The following is a 22011-nucleotide window of genomic DNA, read 5'->3' on the forward strand; positions in this document are numbered from 1 at the left end:
TGATATGCATAGGTATCTATTTACAAATAGATCGAATTGTTAACAAATAAACGACACAAACTTTGGTATTAAACTTTTACTATTAGACTAACTATTTTTAAAATGATGATATCATGAAATTATGAATTAGGATGATATTATGAAATGTAAATAAAAAATGGTCAAAAGATGGGGCCTTAAATTACATTTTTTGGCGCATTTTTTTGCTAGTGCAAATTTGTCTAGATATTTTACAGTTAGGTATAGCCTCCCCTGTTGTAAAAATCACGAGCCGCCACTGGAGCAGACGTAAATGGAATCTCGGTATACCGACTATTCACTTTTCACAGCTGCTGGTGAAAAGCACTCGTACCTATATTATATGCTTAGGACGAGCTCATTAAGAGAGTGTATTACCAAATTCAATCATCTGCGTTTTGCCGATGATATAGTACTTATTACCGAAGATCTGGGTGAAGCACAACAAATGCTACAAGAATTAGAAAGCGTATCTTCAATAATAGGTCTAAAAATGAACATCAGTAAGACCAAATTTATGACAAACTTAGTTCCAAGCGAACACCTAACCATCCAAAATCAAGTGATCGAATTGACAGAAAAGTATTTATTACATATATCTCGGTCATGAAATCAGAATAAGCAAGGGTAATCAGACCAGCGAATTTCAACGACGAATAACACTTGCTTGGGCGGCGTATGGTTCACTAAAAGGCATATTTAAGAGCAACATCCCGATAGCTTTGAAACGGAAGACATTTGACCAATGCGTTCTTCCTATCAGGGGCGGCCCGTCGGGGTAGGCAAGGTAGGCGCCGCCTACCCTCTTCAAATGTAGTACAATAATATAAATTATTAATATAAATTACTTATTTCAAAATTGTAATTTATAAATTTTGACACAATATCTACAATAAAATAGCAAAAATTATCCAAATTATTTTTAAAAATATCCAAAAAATTTTCTCCGTAGTTATAATTATTGTACGCTCCTTGTAGTATCAGTAGTACTGTATAGATTCTATATTCTCCTTGGTCAGGCACTCAGGAACGTAGCCTGAAATAGAACGACGCCAACACCGAACTGACGTGCGATCTCTCTCTGTTTACGAGAGCAGGCCTGCTGCAGGTCTGCTCGTAGCGACCCTATTCTACGATTTTGAACGGGCGGATAGGCACAGAGTCTTATAGCCGGACCTACAAAATTTTATCAGTTGCTTCTCTTGTGTCTTGTGAAACTGTTTTAAAATAATTGTTTTTTGATTTTGGCTGTTATTAGTAGGTTAAGTATTGAATAAAACTAGGTAGGACAATTTAAATTTGTTTATGAAAACTGAATAATGTGTTATTAGATTATATAGATAATTAAAAATTTAAAGCGAGGTTAATTGTTAACTTATCAATTTATTCGAATAGTAAATTATTATTTGATACATAAATAAAATAAGTAGGTAATATTTGACGTTGTTGAAACGTATGTGTGTTAGTTTTATTGGTGGAAAAACTTTAGTCATCGAATATGAATATTTTAAACGATGTAATATGCAGTTTGATCGAGACGCCTTTTTCAAGGCGCCAAAATCAAGAAAGATTAGTAATTATTTCAATGGGCCGGCCTTTACAAAATTTAACAATTTTATCCACAGATAAGACAAAAGACAATCAACCATTTTCGAGATCGTTTAAAACAATATGGTATGAAAATCATAAATGGCTAAGCGGAAGTTATTTTAAAAATTCACTTTTCTGTTGGCCTTGTCTGTTGCTCTCAAATTTGAAGCAAAATGTTTGGGTGAGTCAGGGATATTCAGATTTTAAAAATTTATCAGCTAGTGTAAAAAAACATGAATCTTCGAAAGAACATTGCTTAGATTTAAAACGGTTAGAAAAAAATAAACAAACTACTGACAGTGCTTTCGCTGGACATATTTCTCTATCTAATAAGATATATAATGAAGAAGTTGAAAAAGATTGAAAAAGTTGAAGAAATTGATGTTACAATTCTTTTAGCAAAACAAGAACTTACATTTCGCGGTCGTGATGAGAGCCATAATTCTTCAAACATGGGTAATTTTAAAGAAATTTTTAATTTAGTAGTTAAACGCGATCAGGAAATCCAGGATCATGTTAAAAAATAGAAGGGGTGTTCACGGGTTTGTCAAAAACAATACAAAATGATTTAATAGATTATCTTGCCGATTACGTAAAAAATGAAATTTCAACAGAAATTAATGAAAGTCAATTTTTTTCTATACTAGCTGACGATACTACTGATATAACCGAAAAATCACAGTGTACTTTAACAATCCGTTTTGTTAACAAAGTTCAAAGTGCTTGAGCCATATGATTACAAAAATAAATTAATTGCTCAATTTTACGATGGTGCAAGTGTAATGGCTGGCTCTTTAAACAGATTACAATCAAAAATTAAAGTAGATGCTCCAAAGGCAATTTTTACACATTGTTGCGCTCATAGATTACATTTAGTATTGCAAGACGGCTCAAAATGTATTACAAACTGTAGGATATTTTTTGTCGCCTACCCGAAGTATATGTGTAGCCTACCCGCATACTGAGGTCACGAGCCGCCACTGCTTCCTATTATGACATACGGAGAAGAAACTCTCACGCTCGCAAAAACAACAGCTCTAAAAGTGCGAGTGGCACAAAGGCGCATGGAAATATCGATTATCGGTCTCGGCGTGACAAAAAAAAAGACAAAATAAGGAACCAAGACCTAAGGAAAAGAACAGGTATCACTGATGTCGTCGAACGTATAGCCAAGCTGAAATGGAATTGGGCAGGTCACGTAGCAAGACTAAAAGACTCAAGATGGACCAGAAAACGAATTGACTGGCGCCCAAGAGAAGACAAGCGCAGCAGAGGACGACCACCAACACGCTGGATGGCAAGAACTGGATGGAAGAAATGGCAACTAGAGTGGCGAAAAATGGGAGAGACCTATGTCCAGCAGTGAGGTTGCTTGATGATGATGATGATTACCAAGTTCAAATCTGACTACGCGATAAAGCTCTTAATCCAATTGAGGGGATGGGATAATGCTAATGGATATTTGCAGCCCACAAAATGACAAAGATGAGGATATCGATATCGGCCCTCCCTCTTAACGATGTTGGATCCACCGCTGGGATATCTTTCTATACATTTTTTGTATAAATTTTATTATGCGCTTTTTCTGCAAAGATCATTTTTTTTAATGAAGTAAAAGATTCAACATCATTTTGTTCTATACTTTAATATTTTCCATCATGAGCAGAAATTTGAATTGATGTAAAATTACAAAAAACTATTTTTATTGTAAACAACACAAAACTATCAATAGTACATTCTTTCACGGTTTTTGCTCTAAATTTTAAAGAACCGCTTGGATTGACATGAAATTTGGCATACGTATAGCTTACATGTCAAAGAAAAAAAGTGATATGGTGCCGATGTGTGCTTTTGCCCTGGGGGTGACTTTCACCCCCTCTTGGGGGGTGAAAAAATATATGTCCAAAATAAGTCCGGGAATGGGTAAACTGACTAATTTTAAGTCACTTTTGTCCTATAGAGCTTTTTCGCCAAGTCAACACTTTTTGAGTTATTTGCGAGTGAATATGTTCATTTTTCAACAAAATAACCAGATTTTAAAACGGTTTTTCGCAAATAACTCAAAAAGTAAGTATTTTGTAGAAAAAAACGTTCTTAGAAAAAATATAGCCTATAAAAAGTAAAAAAAATGGTGTACGCGTTAGGTCTCTGGATCTCGTAGAACCAGAGTTATAGACAATGAAAAATAGATTCATATTCACCAAATTTCAAATAGAATATTTCGACGTGAAATATCCAAAAAATTAAGCACTTTTTGGGGAAAACCCATTATAATTTTTTTAAGGTGTTTAAAAAAAGCTTTATTTCTGTTTTTACAAAAAGTTTCTAGCATTAAATTTAAGCAAGTTACACTCAAAATTAAGTTGGACCCTATTGTTTTGGCAAAAAAAAATCGGGAAGACCACCCCCTAATTAGCAACTTAAATGAAATTAATTGTTATCGTCCACAAATTATTTTACTTATGTTGTGTTTATATGATCTGTAAGTTTCATCGATTCAAAGTTCTTATTTTTGAAAAAATTTGTTTTCAAAGTAAAATTTTTAAAAATTTTAATTTTGAAAAATATGCTTTTTTCAAAATAACTTAAAAATTATTAGAGATACCAAAAATCTCGAAAAACAACAAAAAGTCAGCATTGCTTTTCTGAATATCATGTATTTTTTTGTTGTTCTGTTAGACAAAAATTGATTAAGATTTGGTGTTTCTAAATTTGCATACATTCGTGATCAGTGCCTCGTTCAACCCCTTTTAACTACAGCCCTTTCGATAATAAGGACTTTGAACCGATGAAACTTACAGATCATATAAACAATACGTACACGAGTCAAAAAACTTGTGAAGTCGTAACGATTAAGTTCATTTAAGATACTAATTAGGGGGTGATTTTCTCGATTTTTTTACCAAAACAAAAAGGGACTAACTTTATTTTGAGCGTAACTTGTTTACTTTTGATGCTAGAAATTTTTTTTATAAAAAAAAATGAAACTCTTTTTAAACACTTTAAATAAGTTGTAATGGGTTTTCCCCGAAATGTGCTTCATTTTTGGTTATTTCACGTTAAAGTATCCCATTTGGAATTTGACGAATATGAACCTATTTTTCATTAGCTATAACTCTGCTTCTACTAGGTATAGAGACGTGATATATACACCATTTTTTTTAAATTTTTTACAGACTATATTTTTGCTAAGAATGTTTTTCGACAAAATACTTACTGTTTGAGTTATTTGCGAAAAACCGTCTAAAACCGTGGTTATTTTGTTGAAAAAATGAACATATTCACTGCCAAATTACTCGAAAAGTATTGACTTAGTGAAAAAACTCTATAGAACAAAAGTTACTTAAAATTAGCCAGTTTATCCATTTCCTGGCTTACTTTAGACGAATATTTTTTCACCCCCCTAAGAGGGGGTGAAAACCACCTCCAGGGCAAAAGCACATATCGGCACAATATCACTTTTTTTCTTTGACATGTTAGCTATGTGTATGCCAAATTTCATGTCAATCCAAGCGGTTCTTTAAAATTTAGAGGTTTTGCAATATTTTACCGTTAAAGAACGGACTACAATGTCATATAATACTCTGGGCTAATTAGCAAAATTCATGGAAAAGTTATTTACCAGCAATTTTATTGCTGGAATCGAATTATAAGATCCTATATATTAATAATATAGGTATGCAAAGTCCGCAGATAGTGTGCTACTTTTTTTATAAACAAAATGGCGCCGACAAATCGTATTTTTTTCAATTATTGCTCTATAACTCCGAAGATTTTAACTTTACAACAAAAACACCCAAATAAAAATTCACCGCAATTAAATTCTGCATAGAGATATGTTTTTCACGATTTGCTCCGACGAAAATTTTCCTCGCAAAATGCGGGTTTTCCTAACAAAAACTATAATTTTCAAATAAAGTTTTAGGTAAGTAATTATTAATCAATACTTAAATAACTTAGTGACATCAAAGATTTCTTGGTATAGATTGTAATTCCAGAAGCCGGTGAAAATTAAACGAATATTTTAGCAACAATTCAATTGTTAATTAACAATTTACGATCGCAATAATAACCAAAATAATCATGATACATTGATCAAACTTATAAAGATTATAAAGATGAGATGCTTGTTTAATATTTTATCGACAAAATATAAATTTTTCTTTTTTTTGCATAATCTTTAAATTTTGAAAAAAAAATAGTTATAATACGTTGGTCTAATTAGTAAAGTACAAAGAAAGGTTATTTACCAGCAATTTTATTGCTTTAATCGAATTATAAGATCTTATATATTATTAATATAGGTATGCAAAGTCCACAGATAGTGTGCTACTTTTTTTATAAACAAAATGGCGCCGACAAATCGTATTTTTTTCAATTATTGCTCTATAACTCCGAAGATTTTAACTTTACACCAAAAATACTCAAATAAAAATTCACCCCAATTTAATTCTACATAGAGGCATGTTTTTCCCGATTTGCTCCGACGAAAATTTTCCTCGGAAAATGTGGGTTTTCCCAACAAAATCTCGAATATTCAAATAAATTTTTTGGGCCAGTAATTATTTATTAATAATTATATAGCTTGGTGAAATAAAAGCTTTCTTGGTACAGATTATAAATTCAGAAACCGGTTAAAATGAAACGAATATTTTAGCAACAATTCAATTTGTTAATTAACAATTTACAGTCGCAATAACAACCAAAATAATCATGAGACATTGATCAAACTTAGAAAGATTATAAAGGTGTGATGCCTATTTAATATTTTGTCGACAAAATATAAATTGTTCATTTTTTTGCATAATCTTTAAATGTTTAAAAAAAATTGTTATAAACAAATTAACATTTCTTAGAAATTGTTTATTATATTCTAATTTTAAAAAATACTTAAAATGCGTATTTCATAGGTCTTGAAAATGAATGCTTTAAAAAAATTTTCCAACCATTTGCAAAAAAGTTAGGAAACAGCAAAATAAATATACGATAGCTCCATTGTTTATAATTTGTTTTAATTGTTTAAAAGCTTAAAAGTGAGTCTATGGTACAATCTAATTACTGACAAAGAATGTCAAAAATTAGTGCAATGGTTATATTTTAATCAAAGATTAAAAATACTTTTTTTTGTAATTTTTAGCACGAAAGTAGGCTTGATACAGAGCCGGAGATAAAATGTTCACTCGAAGCGACTGACACGCTTAAACTCGCGCGAGTTGTGTATGTGGGCGGGTAGCTACGGTACTGTATTATTCTACTTTCGCGCGTGTAAATTACAAAAAAAATATATTTATAATCTTTAATTAAAATATAACCATTAAGCTGATAATCGATATTGTTTTATAAATAATTAGCTTGTACTTTAAACTCACTTCTACGCTTTGAAAGAATTAAAAGAAATTAATAACACCGTAGTAATAGTATGTTTATTTTGCTGTTTCATAACTTTTTTGCAAATGGTTGCAAAAACGTTTTAAAGCATTCATTTTCAAGATATTTGAAATGCACATTTTAGCTATTTTTTAAAATTATAATATAATAAAAACTTTCTGAGAAACGTTAATTTGTTTATAACTATTTTTTTTAAACATTTAAAGATTATGCAAAAAAATAAAAAATTTATATTTTGTCGACAAAATGTTAAATAGGCATCTCATCTTTATAAGATTTCAAAGTTTGATCAGTGCATCATAATTATTTTGGTTATTATTGCGACCGTAAATTATTAATTAACAATTGAATTGTTGCTAAAATATTCGTTTAATTTTCACCAGCTTCTGGAACTATAATCTAAACCAAGAAGGCTTTTAAGTCACCAAATTATTTAATTATTGGTAAATAATTACTTATCTAAAACTTTATTTGAAAATTAAAGATTTTGTTGGGAAAACCCGCATTTTCCGAGGAAAATTTTCGTCGGAGCAGATCGGGAAAAACACGTCTCTATGCAGAATTTAATCATGGTGAATTTTTATTTGAGTGTTTTTGTTGTAAAGTTAAAATCTTCGGAGTTCTAGAGAAATAATTGAAAAAAACACGATTTTCGGGCGCCATTTTGTTTATAAAAAAAGTAGCACACTATCTGAGGACTTTGCATACCTATATTATTAATATATAGGATCTTATAATTCGATTCCAGCAATAAAATTGCTGGTAAATAACTTTTCCCAAAAATGGCCTATTCTCCGATAATCAGCCCAGACTATAAGTAATAAGTAAAGAGATAAATAAATGATGAAAGAATATAGACGTTAGACGTAACATAGACGTAAGGGGAGTATACAAGGTGAGTGGGGATTAACGCCCCAAACTTTAAGACTATATAATATACGTAATAATAATTAAAAATAACTCATATGTTGTTATTCGATTTTCATTTGTTTCCGAGATACGGAGTGTTAAAATTTTTCTTACAAACTGACGATTTATTTATTACTCTAAAACCGGTTGAGGTGTGCAAATGAAATTTGGTGGATTTTAAGACGTAATTGCGCATTTTTTGACATACGATTAACAATTTTATATTCACCATTGGCGCGCGTACGGGAAATCGTCGGATATTTTTTAAAGAAAAAAAATAGTACGCCATTGAGATATTTTAAATTTAAACATTATTTTTGAATTCCCCGTTCAATTTCTGAAAAACAATCTATCTTTCCATTGGTTCATACGATGCTTCGTTTTCCTGCAAAAAAATAATATGTAGTTATTTATGTATCAAGGGCGTAAAATAGGCGTTTATGGACCGCGACGTGTAAGTAAGAGCCCGAGCCGATAGGCGAGGGCTATTAACACGTAAGGTCCATAAACGCTGTTTACGCCCGAAATACATACAAGTTTTTATGCACGACTGTTTTAATGATCATTTATTAATAAAGATACAAAATTTCTTGCACGATCGTCTTAGTGATTACTTTTTAATGCTTCTTTTTCTTTCCACCTTTTGCGAGCAATTTATCATAAATACCGTTTCAAATTTGCATGAATTTTATAGCTCAATTTATTAAAACTTATCCTGTATAACAATTCACCGAATCATTTGTATTGGTTAGTTAATAAAAAATGTCATATTGGAAGGAATATGTGTAAGAAATAATAATATGATCAGTGATGATAATATGAACAGTAATCTCTATTTCGCGTTACAGTAGCAACAAAGTAAATAAGTCAAGAATAGTAAGTCTCCATTATTTATCGTATTGAAAGTTTCGTTCCACATTTTTTAAGAAGTTCTTTTATAATGGAAACTAGTGACGATGAAACATTTTCTGGAACACCACCGGAAATTTTAAAGCAGCAGAAGATGCAAAAATAAGTTTACTACCCGCTAAATCTAGAAAATATCAAACTTATGTTTGATTGCTAAAGTTATAATTCCTTTATTAAAATAAAATACAATAAATAAAAACTTTGGTGTTTCACTAACCACACCCGCCATCTAACATTACCGTCCGGCGGGCGATAAAGAAGCCCACGGGCGCTAAAGTGGAACTTTACGCCCGCCAAATGTATATGGACTTTACCGCCCGGTCGTGCATAATAGTATATTACTTTATGAGGCGGAGAAGCATGACTTTTCTTGACGCGCCCGATATTACGCGCCGAACGAAGTGAGGCGCGTAATAGAGGGCAAGTCAAGAAAAGTCGCTTCTTTGCCGAATAAAGTATACTATTTTTTCTTCAAACGTAGCAATTTTCAACCATAAATAGTACAATTCATACGCTATTTTTACTCGAAATTAACTGTGACAACTATCAAAGTCGTCTAGATGTTAGAAATTAAAATAATTAAGTCGTCGGTGGGATTTGCGTCTCCCTGGTTACAGTTGTTTGACAGTTGTTTGCAATTATTAAAGACAGCTTATTGTTGTTGCAACCGCAAGCGCAAATTTAGTGCGAAAATGGAAAACCTAAACCAAATTGAGTCCGCGGCTAATGATGCAGTAGCACGTTTGGGGCCCTCCAAGTCCGGAATAAAGTATCGGTTAGCGTACAAGCACTTCCAAGAGTGGTGCGATACAAGAGGAGTACGGCAAGTTACCGAAGACGTTTTACTGGCATATTTTAATATAATGGAAAATGAAAATAAATGGAAATCTTCTACAATGTGGTCACGATACTCTATGATAAAATCCGAGTTAGTTATTAGAAAAAATGTGGATATAAGCAAATTTTTAAAGTTACGTGCCTTTCTGAAAAAGACAAGCGAAGGATATACTGCAAAGAAGTCTAAAGTTTTCACTAAAGACAAGTTAAATTTTTGTTTGAAGCGCCAGATAAGTTGTATTTAGGATTAAAGGTAAAAAAATTATATTGCAAAGCATGTAGTATACTCTACTAAATTATAAAAATATTTCAGATTGTTTTGTTAATTGGGGTTACCGGCGCCTGTCGATGCGACGAAATGGTAAAAATGAAGACTGTGGACATTGAGGATAAAGAAAATGTAATAATTATCAAAATCCCAGACAGTAAAACACGACAAATTAGATCTTTTACGATAATTGGTCAAAACTACATTAAACTGTATAAAAAGTATGCATCACTGCGGCCTGAAAATTTCACAGAAAACCGATTTTTTATCAAGTACCAAAATGGAAAGTGTTACCGAAGCGTCATGGGAATACATTCGATCAGCGCAGTAGCCCAAAAAGTAGCTAGTTATTTAAATTTAAACGATGCAAGCGCATACACGGGTCACTCTTTACGACGAACTTCAGCAACACTTTTAATTGATGGAGGCGGAAATCTAGAATGCCTCAAACGACATGGGGGCTGGAAATCAAGCACGGTTGCCGAAGGATATATAGAGAATTCAATAAGAAATAAGAACGATAATGCTCAAAAAATTTTAAACCCTCATGATTCGCCAACATCGGGAATGATTGCTGAAAGTTGTGCTCGACCATCAGTATCATCAACAATTACCAATGCGTATCAAGAGTCGGGAACATTTTTGCACAGTTTCAATTTTGAAAATGCCTCATTAACTAATTGTACTTTTAATATTACTATAAATAAAAATGATGTTTAATTGTTGTTAATTACATTTGTATTATTGCTTTGTGACATGTTTCATATTGTTGCCATGACAAGATTTTTCCCTCCGCCGTAAAGAAATGGGAAAAAAACTGCTGCCGGCGGAGACATCAAACTTTGACAGGATCAAGTTAGATAAGTAATGTCATCATTATTTGACGTTTGAAGAAAAAATATCTTAACGCTTACAAAATATTCAAAATAAGTTTCTACACATTCATATAAAAACTTCGTCGAATACTTTGTAAGCGTTACGATATTTTATTTTTTGCATGAAAACGAAGCGTTGCATGAAAAAAAGGGAAAATAGATTTTTTTCTCATAAATTTAACGAGGAATTCAAGAAAGATTTCTAATTTGAAATATCTTAATGGCGTACCATTTTTATCTTTAAAAAAATTCAGACTATTACCCGTACGCGCGCCAATGGTGAATATAAACTTTTTAATTTTCTGTTAAAAAATGTGCACTAACTACGTCCTAAAACCTACCAAATTTCATTTGCACACCTCAACCAGTTTTAGAGAAATAAATAAATCGTCAATCTGTAAGCAAAATTTTAACACCCCGTATCTCGGAAACAAATGAAAATCGAATAACAAGATATGAGTTATTTTCAACGAAAACATTTCGTTTATAAATTCGCAAAAGTGTGTGTGTTATTACGTTGCCGCTCCTGCAATACTCAGATCAGATTTATCGATGGATTCTAATGTAGTTTTTTCTTCTGAATCCAAATCTGAAAACGGCATTTCGATATTTCTAACCGTCTTCGAGATAATCGACTTCAAAGTCTAAAATGTGACGTCACAATCGGTTTAATTTTCTGCCGACACACTACATACACGTCCAGCTGAAATCGTTGTTATTAAGTAGGCTAGTTTTTTTTAATCTCGATTTGTTAAGCAAAGCATAGGTTCTTTACATTTGAGTTTGACACTTCGTGAATGTCAAACTAAATTTTAAATTAAGTATTGTAGTGCAGTCACTGAAGGTTTTCACCTCCGATTTCGTTGAACCTCCATCGATTTTCATGAAAATTGGTGAGTAATTAGAGGATGCCTCAAGGAACAAAGGTGACATGATGCCAACTTGCGCTTTTACCCTGGGGGTGGATGCCACCCCACCCCTTCTCGTGGGTGAAAATTATTTTATTAAAAATAATACCGATAAAGTCGATAGAGGGACAAATTATAAGCAAAATTTGTTATATAAAGTTATTAAAATAAATCAACACTTTTTGAGTTATTAAAGACCAAAGATTTTATTTTTTCGTAAAAAAATGCATGTTTTAAATCGGTTTTTCACGTATAAATCAAAAACTATAAGCTTTTACAAAAAAGTTATTATTGAAATTGAAGATAATAAAAAATTGAATACATTCCTCATATAAAGAACTAAACTAATGTTAGTTCAAAGTGAGTTATTGGCAATTGAGTGTGTATTTTTTTCGACGAGTACTCAAATCTAAGTATTCAAGCTTAAATAACGGGAAAACGATGCAATGTATAAAATATTCCTGCTAAACATTTGCAAAAGTACTTCGGAATACCTATCAAATGAGCTTCAGAACAAGGTAATAGCGTCAAAATTAAGCAAGTTATAATGAAAATAAAAGAACCGTTTCGAATTTTTAGGACAAAGTGAAAAATAAACATACGCCATTTCCACAAAAATTAAAATTTATAGTAATCCTTACAAGAACTTCTTTATATTAGCAAAAGTAATGCTTTCGATAATTTTGACCGGTTTAGAATGCATATTTTAAAAAAAAGGTATAATTTAAGAAAATCATAATCTTTAAAATTATTGTAATTCTCATATTCTTTTGATAATAACTCTAAAAATACTCAATATACGTAAAAAAATATATTTAACCAAATTTTAGTTTTTTCTGTGCCAAATATTTTACCTGTTTTACTATTTCCATAGGGTAAAAAAATAACCGAGATAGAAACGTTTAAATCTTAAATTTTGCTGTGGGAACCATGCAACCGGGGTCATTTTAACCTTTTATTTTTAAAAAAGTAAGGGGTTTAAAAGATTAGATTCAACGTGCTTAAATAGCACTTGGAATTAGCTTTCAAACAGTTTTTAGATGAACCTGATATCGTAAACACGAACGGAGTTATAAAAAAAAACAATAACATTTTTTGGAAAAAATTTTAAAACATAAATTTTTAAAAAATTTTGGAGCATAAATTTTAACGCTATCAACACGTTCGGGGGCTCATTTAATAGATATTTTAAAGTACTTTGACAAATGTTTAATAAATTTATGTTATAAAATGCATCAATTTCCCGTTATTTCAGCTTGAACACTAAGAGTTTTTTACTCGCCGAAAAAAATATACATTCAATTACCTATAACTCACTTTTAGTTAACATAAAAAGGTTTTTGTAAGGTGTTTATTTCATTTTTTATTAGCTTCAATTTTGATAATAACAACTTTTTTGTAAAAACTTACACTTTTTGAGTTATTGATGAAAAATTGGTTAAAAACATGCACATTTCTCAAGAAAAATTAAAATTTTTGATTTTTAATAACTCAAAAAGTTTTGATTTATTTTAATAACTTTATATAACAAATTTTGCTTGAAATTTGTCCCTCTATCGAATTATGGAGTTATTTTTAATAAAATAATTTTCACCCACGAGAAGGGGTGGCATCCACTCCCAGGGTAAACGCGCAAGTTGGCACCATGTCACCTTTGTTCCTTGAGATATCCTCTAACCACTCACCAATTTTCATGCAAATCGATAGAGGTTCAACGAAATCGGAGGTAATAGCTCATATCCACCTTCAGTGACTCCACTATTAATAAAACATCAATGACATTTGATAGTGAATTTAATTATTATATAAAATAAATAAGATGTTCAAAAATACAATTTGAGTATATTTTAAAAGCAATAATGTATTGACAGCTTTAAAAAGGTTTATACGGGTATACGGCCTCCCCTCTATGATAAATGGACTGTTCCATTTGCTATGAAATTAAAATATAGTCGGTTCGCTAAACTCGACACAACTGGCTAGTGATTTTAGTAGGTAATTTTTTTGTTTTTGCGAATTTTGACAAAATTGACAAAATTATTAATTTTTTAGTAATTATTAACTAATTAGTAATTTTTTTTTTGCCAAATTGGCAAAATTATTGACTAAAATCACTAACCAGTTGTCTGAGTTTAGCGAACCGACAGTGTATGAAATAATATTGTTTGGTATAAAAAATTATGGTCTGATATGTGCAATTACATCCTTTTAATGGAAAAAAATATTTGAAGATTTTTCTCAAATTATGGATACCAACGAAATTTTCATTTATAACTTTTTTATTTTTAATTTGACGAAGAAAAGTTATTCTTCATAAAAAGCTCTTCATGTTCTAAGATTTATGATGCAACCATCATATGTAAAATTTTATTAAGTTTATACGAGATATATAAAAAATATGAATTTCGATCAAGAATATACTACCTTTATAGTTCATAACATTTAAATTAGAATGATATAATTGCACATTAAAACATAATTATTAATTTTAAACTACTTTTCATAATAGCAATTTTCCATATTATGAAATAAAATACGTAAATAAACAAAGTTTTCGTTATGATAATGCTCGCATTTTCAGCTTGTTAATTATTATTACGTATATTATACAGTCTTAAAGTTTGGGGCGTTCCTACCCACTCACCCTGTATATTCGTTGAAATGATGTTCAATTGTATTTTTTTTTATTTTTATTTTATAAAGATATAGGTTGAAAAATGAAACAAAGAAAAATAACATTGACCCAAAATACCGATGTAAAATTGATTGAACTCGTTCAGTCCCCACGCCGACAGTGTGTCGGCACGAGGGTTTCATTAATGGTGGCGACGACGCACGAGTGTCGGCGGTAGTACTGCGTTGTTACAACATTGACCCAAAATACCAATATAAAATTTATTTAACTCGTTCAGTGCCCATGCCGACAGTGTGTCGGCACGAGGGTTTCATCAAGGGTGACAACGACGCACAAGTGTCGGCGGTAGTACTGCATTACTAAATGAACCATTTAAGTACGTGGTACCAGCCATGTGACGTTTGTTCAAGGTGGGCACCAAACGTGTTAAATGATAAAATATTAATATGTACTTAAATCACTTTTTTCCACGTTATTTAACTTCATCGAACGCTATTAACGCCTGAAAAGTACTTTGATTTACGTGACAACTGGTTTTATTCAATTTTGGCAATAAGGGGTACTTTTCACCCCTAACAAATAATAAGCGCCTATTGGCATAGGGTAGACTTTGAATTAGGAGGTAAGTATAGAGCATATTCCCAAAATTTCATTAAAATCCATGCATTAGGATAGAATTCGGAGGTAATATCCTATTTTTGCTCTCATTGCCTGGCGTATTTACCGGAATAAGCAATTTTTGAATAAAAAACTAATCCTTAAAACCTCTAAAGCCCTAAAATGTTATTCGACTTTTTTCAAGTAATCCTCTACCTATGTAAGTATGTAGACAACATTTTTCAAGGTAAATAGCAGTGGTGTCATGGTGTGGGAACGCGTGGGAACGCCGTTCCCGCACTGGTTAAGAAAAGAAAAAAAAATAATAGAGAATTTAGGTTTTGTAAACAAAAATTAGCAGTGCGTTCCGGCACTGCGTTCCCGCACTGCTAATTTTGCCATGACACCACTGGTAAATAGTTGTTGCAGTCGAAGGTTACGCTATACGTTAATTAATAAATATCTGAGTATACAAAACAACACTATTTTAAGCACTGCCATCATCAAAAGAAAAATAAACAGCTAAAAATAAAATCAAGTAAGCTTTTTAAATAAAAAATTCTAACCTGTCAGAATCGGGATGGCTCACCCCTTGAATTCTACACATTCGTCCAGCAACTAGCCCTCCAGGAATTTTTCCTTTAAAAGGAATCGCCTGCAATAAATTAATTATTTGCAAATTATTTCTACTGCAGCTAACCTACTTGTGAATGAATTATGGCCTACTTACCGGATTTACAACGGGATTCTCCATTTAAGATCGATATGATTGTAAAAACTACACAAATACTTTTTAGCACCAAGCTGCTAATTGTTAAATTTTAAATCTGGGATCTAGAAATATTTCTTGTTTCAATTTAAAATTGAATGATATAAATGCGAGGTCGTGGTAGTGGAGGGGTTAAACACGTAGATGAGGTAATGGTTATTTGGAACTACTGCAGTCAGTCATTCTACATCTTGCCGGAGTTATGCAACATTTTATCCACTACGGTGCATAAAGTATTGCATACATCGGAACTACATCTTTTAATAAAATTATAATAATTATTTTAATAAAATCAAAAAATATGATAAGGATTATGATTTATTTCTATACGATTTAAAATGCTTTAAAAATTTTATTTAAAAAATACTCAATTTTTCTTCATTAAATTAGTATATTCTTAAATTTAATTATTGTTAGTCAAATAACAGAACATAATTGCTTTTAAAGGTAAAGAGTGGGTGGTCAAATACTTCCGATGAACTATATTGATACAAATAAAAATAAATAACACCTCCTATAGAGATCTGTGAACAGGTATTATAAAAGAAAGTGCATTATCCTCCTTAAGTTGGCCCTTCCAGGAATATATACAGAGGTGTATTTAGGAATCTTTATTTAAATAGCGATTATGATAAAGGTGAATACAAAATATGTATTAGATATTACAAAAATCGTCATAATATAGTGTGTACCGTGACCTTTTCTACTGCTCGATGTATTGTTATTTTCACTGGATATTATCCATTATTATAGATATTGGTCTTGAACGGGTTTGTTGCATAGATATAATAACCTGTAGATTAGGCAAGGTATGGGACGATCTGTGCATTGAGGTGTAACGCTAATATTAAGTATTAAGTGGTCTAGCCATCTTTGTCTGTCACATGCCCGTGATCGCTTGGGTAAAAGATATAGATAGACCACCGATCGACTGTTTCCGCGTTACGTTTTTTTGCTCAGCATGCCGTGTCTAAGGTTAATATGTCTATGGTTTGTTGTCAATACAATAGTCTTCAACATATTTCATAGTTCAATTATACGCTCCCACTAACCAATCAACAGATAAAGAAATAGAGAATTTCTATGAAGATATTTCTAAAGCAATGACAGACAGAAAGAGCTCATTTTAAAATAATCATAGCAGACTTTAGGGCCAAAGTAAAGAAGCACAACATCAGCAACGTACCAAATAAAGGAATATATGGGCTAGGAACTACTAACGAAAGAGGAGGAACGGTTACTAACATATACACAGGAACAAAACCTATTTTGTATGAATACATTTAACCTGATAATAGAAGGTGGACCTGGAGAAGCCTAGACAGGAAAAACAAAAACGAAATCGACTATACAGGGTGTCCCCGAAAATAGTGAGTTCCTTAAAGGTATAGGTAGAAGGCACAATGTAGAACAAAAAAGTCTTATAACATTTTTTTCTAAATTCAGCCGTTTGACCAAAAAACGAAAATACATTTTGATATGCAAATTGAAGTCTGGCAAAAAAGCGTTATTCAAAAATTTAAAGTAGACAGTCACAATTAAAAATAGTAGGTTTGTAGGTCAATTGTATCTGGTAGGTAAAGTAATGTAAATATCAACCACTTCTGCAGGGGTCTAGTGTTTACATTTTTTCACCCTGTCCGTGGTCGTCCCCTCACATCTTTGGTATGTTTGATGTTATTGACATTGGATATTTTGCATAATTATTGGTTATCTAGTTTTATTCTATACCAAAGGAACTAAGTGATGGAATCTCTATAAATGGAAGAACAGTAAATAACATAAGATTCGCTGATGACACCGTTATAATGGCAGACACCCTTGAGTCGCTACAAGAATTGTTAAATAGAATTAACGATTATTGCATTCGATATGGACTCAAAATAAACAAGAAAAAAACTAAATTTATGATTGTCTCAAAAACACAACATGGAAATGAAAGGTTAATACTAGAGCAAACCCAAATAGAAAAAGTAAAGACATACAAATATCTGGGAACCTGGGTTGATGACAAAAATGACCAAAGCAAAGAAATTAAAGTCCGAATTGAAACTGCAAGGAAAGCATTTATAAAAATGAAGACACTGCTTACAAACAAAGACCTTCAGTTGCCTCTCAGATTGAGGGCTATAAGATGCTACATATTTTCTATATTACTATACGGAATGGAAGCTTGGACATTGAAAAGGCAACATATAAGAAAAATAGTAGCGTTCGAAATGTGGTGTTACAGAAGAATGTTGAAAATTCAGTGGGTGCAAAGGATTACCAATGTTGAAGTGCTACGACGTTTAAATAAGGAGTTAGAAATTATGAACATTTGGGTCACATTACCAGAGGAGAGAAATATGAGCTGCTGAGAGTTATTATGCAAGGAAGGATCCAAGGAAAAAGAAGCATAGGAAGAAGACGCATCTCCTGGCTGAGGAACCTTAGAGAATGGTTTAACTGTAGTTCATTACAACTGTTCAGAGCAGCAGAGAACAAAGTGACCATAGCCATTATGATATCCAACCTCCGCTAGGAGATGGAACTTTAAGAAGAAGAAAAGAACGGGTATTTCTTATTTCTTAACAAGTAGGTATTTTGGGTATTAAACAAATATTATATCAATTACTTTGTAAAGGATACAGAACGGGTAAAGGGTGCAATATTTTATAAATTACCCAAAGCACTAAAGAGGGAGGCCTATAAATTTCTTGTAAAATATTTTGCCGGTACTTCTTGAAGTGCATTTGCAAACACGACGTGAAATGTGGTTTCTTCACGACGGAGCCCCAGAGCTGTGAAAAATCTTCTGAATACCAATTATCCTCATCGTTGAATTGGTAGGAATTGACTCATTCTGTGGCCACCAAGTAAACAAACTACTGATAGTCGGAGCATAATGTAAAAACTAAATTAGAATTATTAAACGTTGTCTGTTGTATTTAATTTCTACTGTAAACTATGTGATTGAGTTAAAACCCCTTGTATTCAACACTATGTATTCAACACATTCACATACATTAATACATAATATGTACTAGTTTAGTATAAAGATAAAGTTTTTCTTATTGTAAATACCTATTTGACATTTTGTCAATTCGTTTAAAATTATTCCATATTTCAATAGATTTCAGAAAAACATTAGGTACAAATAATTTTTCCACCTACCTCTACCGAAAGTATACTTTTCCTGACCTGATTGTAGGGAGCAAAGTCGTACATTTCCTCCCTAGGGAGTAAAAGTACTTTTCCTCCCTAGGGAGGAAAAGTAAAAGTGACGTATGTCATTGATGAAATAACTTATTGACGCCCTATAGAATATTATATTATCTTTTACGTAAGTATCTATACATTTTAACGTTTATTTATATATAGAGCACACTGTATTATGCAGAATGGTAAAAGTAAATTGTAATTTTGATTTAACAATGTTTACATTAATAATTTGAATTATATTTGACAGTTGACAGTTATACTGTACCTACTTGTTAGTTTTAGTGCTCTAATAAATTTTGTTAGTTAGTTACATAAATAAATTATTTAAAAATTAAAAAAAATACTTGTTACTTGAGGAAGGTGGAAAAATCATATGTATAACATGGGAGTAAAGTGCGTTTTCCTCCCTTGAATGATTACTGCCCTCCGCTACGCGTCGGACAGTAAATATTCTCGGGAGGAAAAGTAGCACTTTCCTCCCTTGTTATACAAATAGCTATTGCCTAGGTGCATTTACATTTTAGTAATTAAACCATAGTTACTTACGTAAAAGTTATAATTTATGTAAAATTTCGAGCCTTAATTATAAAACCTTAATTAATTCAGATAATAGCAAAAATGACACATTATTAAAGCAAGAAATAATTATTTTGCAGGTAGGTACATACCTACTGATGTCAACAACCATAAAAAATCACACCTCAAATATTAAATGAACAAGGAGATGGATTAGGTTAAATTTCCACAGTCACAACATGTTCTTCTACAACACGTTGCCATGTCATTTGAATTTATGAAAATAAAAATTCACTTATATGGAGAACAATAATTTTTTTCTTGGAAACGGTCAACTTTAGAAAAGAATGTTATAGGACTTTTTTGTTCTAAATTGTGTATTATATCCATACCTTAAAGGAACACACTATTTTCGGGGAAATCCTGTATATGAGCCAACCAGAAACATATATTAGATACAATAGATTCAGTCTCGGAAGTCGGAAGTGACCATAGATTAGTAAGAGCAAAAAGAGTCATCGATAAAAAATTAGAAAGGAACAAATTAATCTTGCAAAAAGAACCCCAGTAACTAAAAAACTTATGCAAAACAGTACCAATTACCAGAAACATCTTGAGTCTAACCTAAAGTCAATAGAACAATTAAAAAAAGACATAAATGATTTGGAAGAAACAGTAAGAACGGGTATCATCACTGCGATCAAAAAAACCCATACGACGCCGAAACCGAAAAATAATAAATTAAAGACAGAAACACAACAGATGATTAAGGACAGAAGTTCCATGGATCGATATTCACTACAATATAAGGAACTTAATACCGCAATAAGAGCGAGAATAAGACAAGACATCAGGGACAACAATACCGAAAAAATTGAAAATAATATAGAGAAAAACAAGAGTATGAAAGTGTTAAAGACTCTAAATAGCAAAGGCCGACAAGTACATCAGATAAAAGATAAAAATGTAATCATTATAAATGACAAAAACTAGATAGTAAGCATTGTTGAAGATTACTATACAGAATTATACTCGTCCAGTGTAGCAAAACCTGAAACCTACGATATGGAACGAAGAATACTAAATGTAGGATAGAGAAAGATAGAAACGAGAAAGTTATAACTGCCTTAAAACCGATGAAAAATGATTACACCTGGAGGTCAAACAAATTTGGAGGCAGTTAAAATCGTAATGAACAAGTGTCTCTTTGGGATGCTATTCCAATCTCTTCCTACTTTGAGCTCTATACGCTTAATACCTTTATTATTCCATACCCCGCAGAGACTATAAACTAGGTGTAACCCCCTCTTTAGGATCATCCTGGTTACACCTCTGCCGCAAAGGTTATAGTACCATAGAACACCTACAGACAATAAGGTCACTTATCGAAACGTGTAACGAATACAGTGAACCTCTTTATTTGGCAATTGTGGATTACAATAAGGCATTCGATTCCATAGAACTCTGGGACGTATTAGAAGGAATGAATAACGCAAGGATTGAATCTACATAGATATAGAATACTCCTCAAGTATGTATACGACAATGCCACTATGCAAATAAATGTATCAGAAGGTCTAACAACAAGCAAAATAAGAACAGAGAGAGGAGTTAGACAGGGAGACACTATCTCTCCAAAATTATTTACTCTTGCATTAGAAAATGTGTTCAAGAAATTAAATTGGGAACAACGTGGAATTAAGATCGATGGCAGATTTTTAAGTCATCTAAGATCTGCCACTGACATAGTACTCATTAGTAACAATACAGAAGAACCAACGGCGGATCCAGCAACCTTGCGAGGAGGGGGCAATGAAATAAAAATTTTCTCGTCACTCGCGTACGCATGATTCTTTTTCGGTATGGGCTGTTACTTTATTTTTCTTCATGTACCATGTCCTTTCAGATCGTTGGTTACTATCATAGCTATCTTAATTTTCTTCGCTGCCATCCTAAATCAACCACGAAGTGCTTTTTAGTCCTGGACTGCGTTTGCCTTCTATTTTCACTTGCATAATATTTTGCAGCAACCAATATTTGAAACTTCTCATTACATGTCCAAAATACTCCACTTTTCTCTTCTTGATGCCTTCTATAATCTCAGTAGTCTTGCTGAGACGTTCTGGTATTGTGGAGTTTCGAATCTTCTTCACCCAAGATACTTTTAAAATTCTTCTATAGAACCACATTTCGAAAGCCTCAAGGTGATTTAGGTAAGTAGATCGATTTTATTCACAGTCCAAGACTTGACACCATACAGTAAGGCCGAGAACACGTACTTTGGCGAAGGAATTCTGTTTTTATGTTTCATTCCTTTATTCAGTTGTCAACAGGACACAAAACTCACTATTTATTTTCAATCGTAATTATCTCTTTCTTAAAAAAGGCGACACCAGGTGAAGTCTCAAGGAGGGTGCAATGGACCCCATTGACCCCCTTGGATCCGCGCCTGAGAAGAACTGATCTACATGCTAAAGGAGCTTAAACAAGAATCTGAAAAAGTCGGTTTAAAAATGAACTTATATAAAACAAAAGTGATGACAACTCAATATATCACAATCGACTTAGATGGAAGTGAGATCGAAATT

The 22011-nt window shown here is 32.1% G+C and overlaps 1 protein-coding gene across 1 annotated transcript in view; it reads right to left on the minus strand.

The window, feature by feature from the left end:
* Positions 1-15851, minus strand: part of LOC126887244 (spidroin-2-like) — a 79895-nt gene extending 64044 nt beyond the window's left edge. Inside the window, exons 1-2 of the mRNA XM_050654651.1 lie at positions 15665-15851; positions 15501-15589 (exon numbers count right to left, since the gene is read on the minus strand). Of these exons, the coding sequence (XP_050510608.1) occupies positions 15501-15589; positions 15665-15688 (113 nt within the window). The 5' untranslated portion in view covers positions 15689-15851. The remainder of the gene's footprint in view (positions 1-15500; positions 15590-15664) is intronic.
* Between the last annotated feature and the right edge of the window lie 6160 nt (positions 15852-22011).

Source organism: Diabrotica virgifera, chromosome 6 (genome assembly GCF_917563875.1).
Source record: "Diabrotica virgifera virgifera chromosome 6, PGI_DIABVI_V3a".
NCBI classification, from domain to species: Eukaryota; Metazoa; Arthropoda; class Insecta; order Coleoptera; family Chrysomelidae; genus Diabrotica; species Diabrotica virgifera.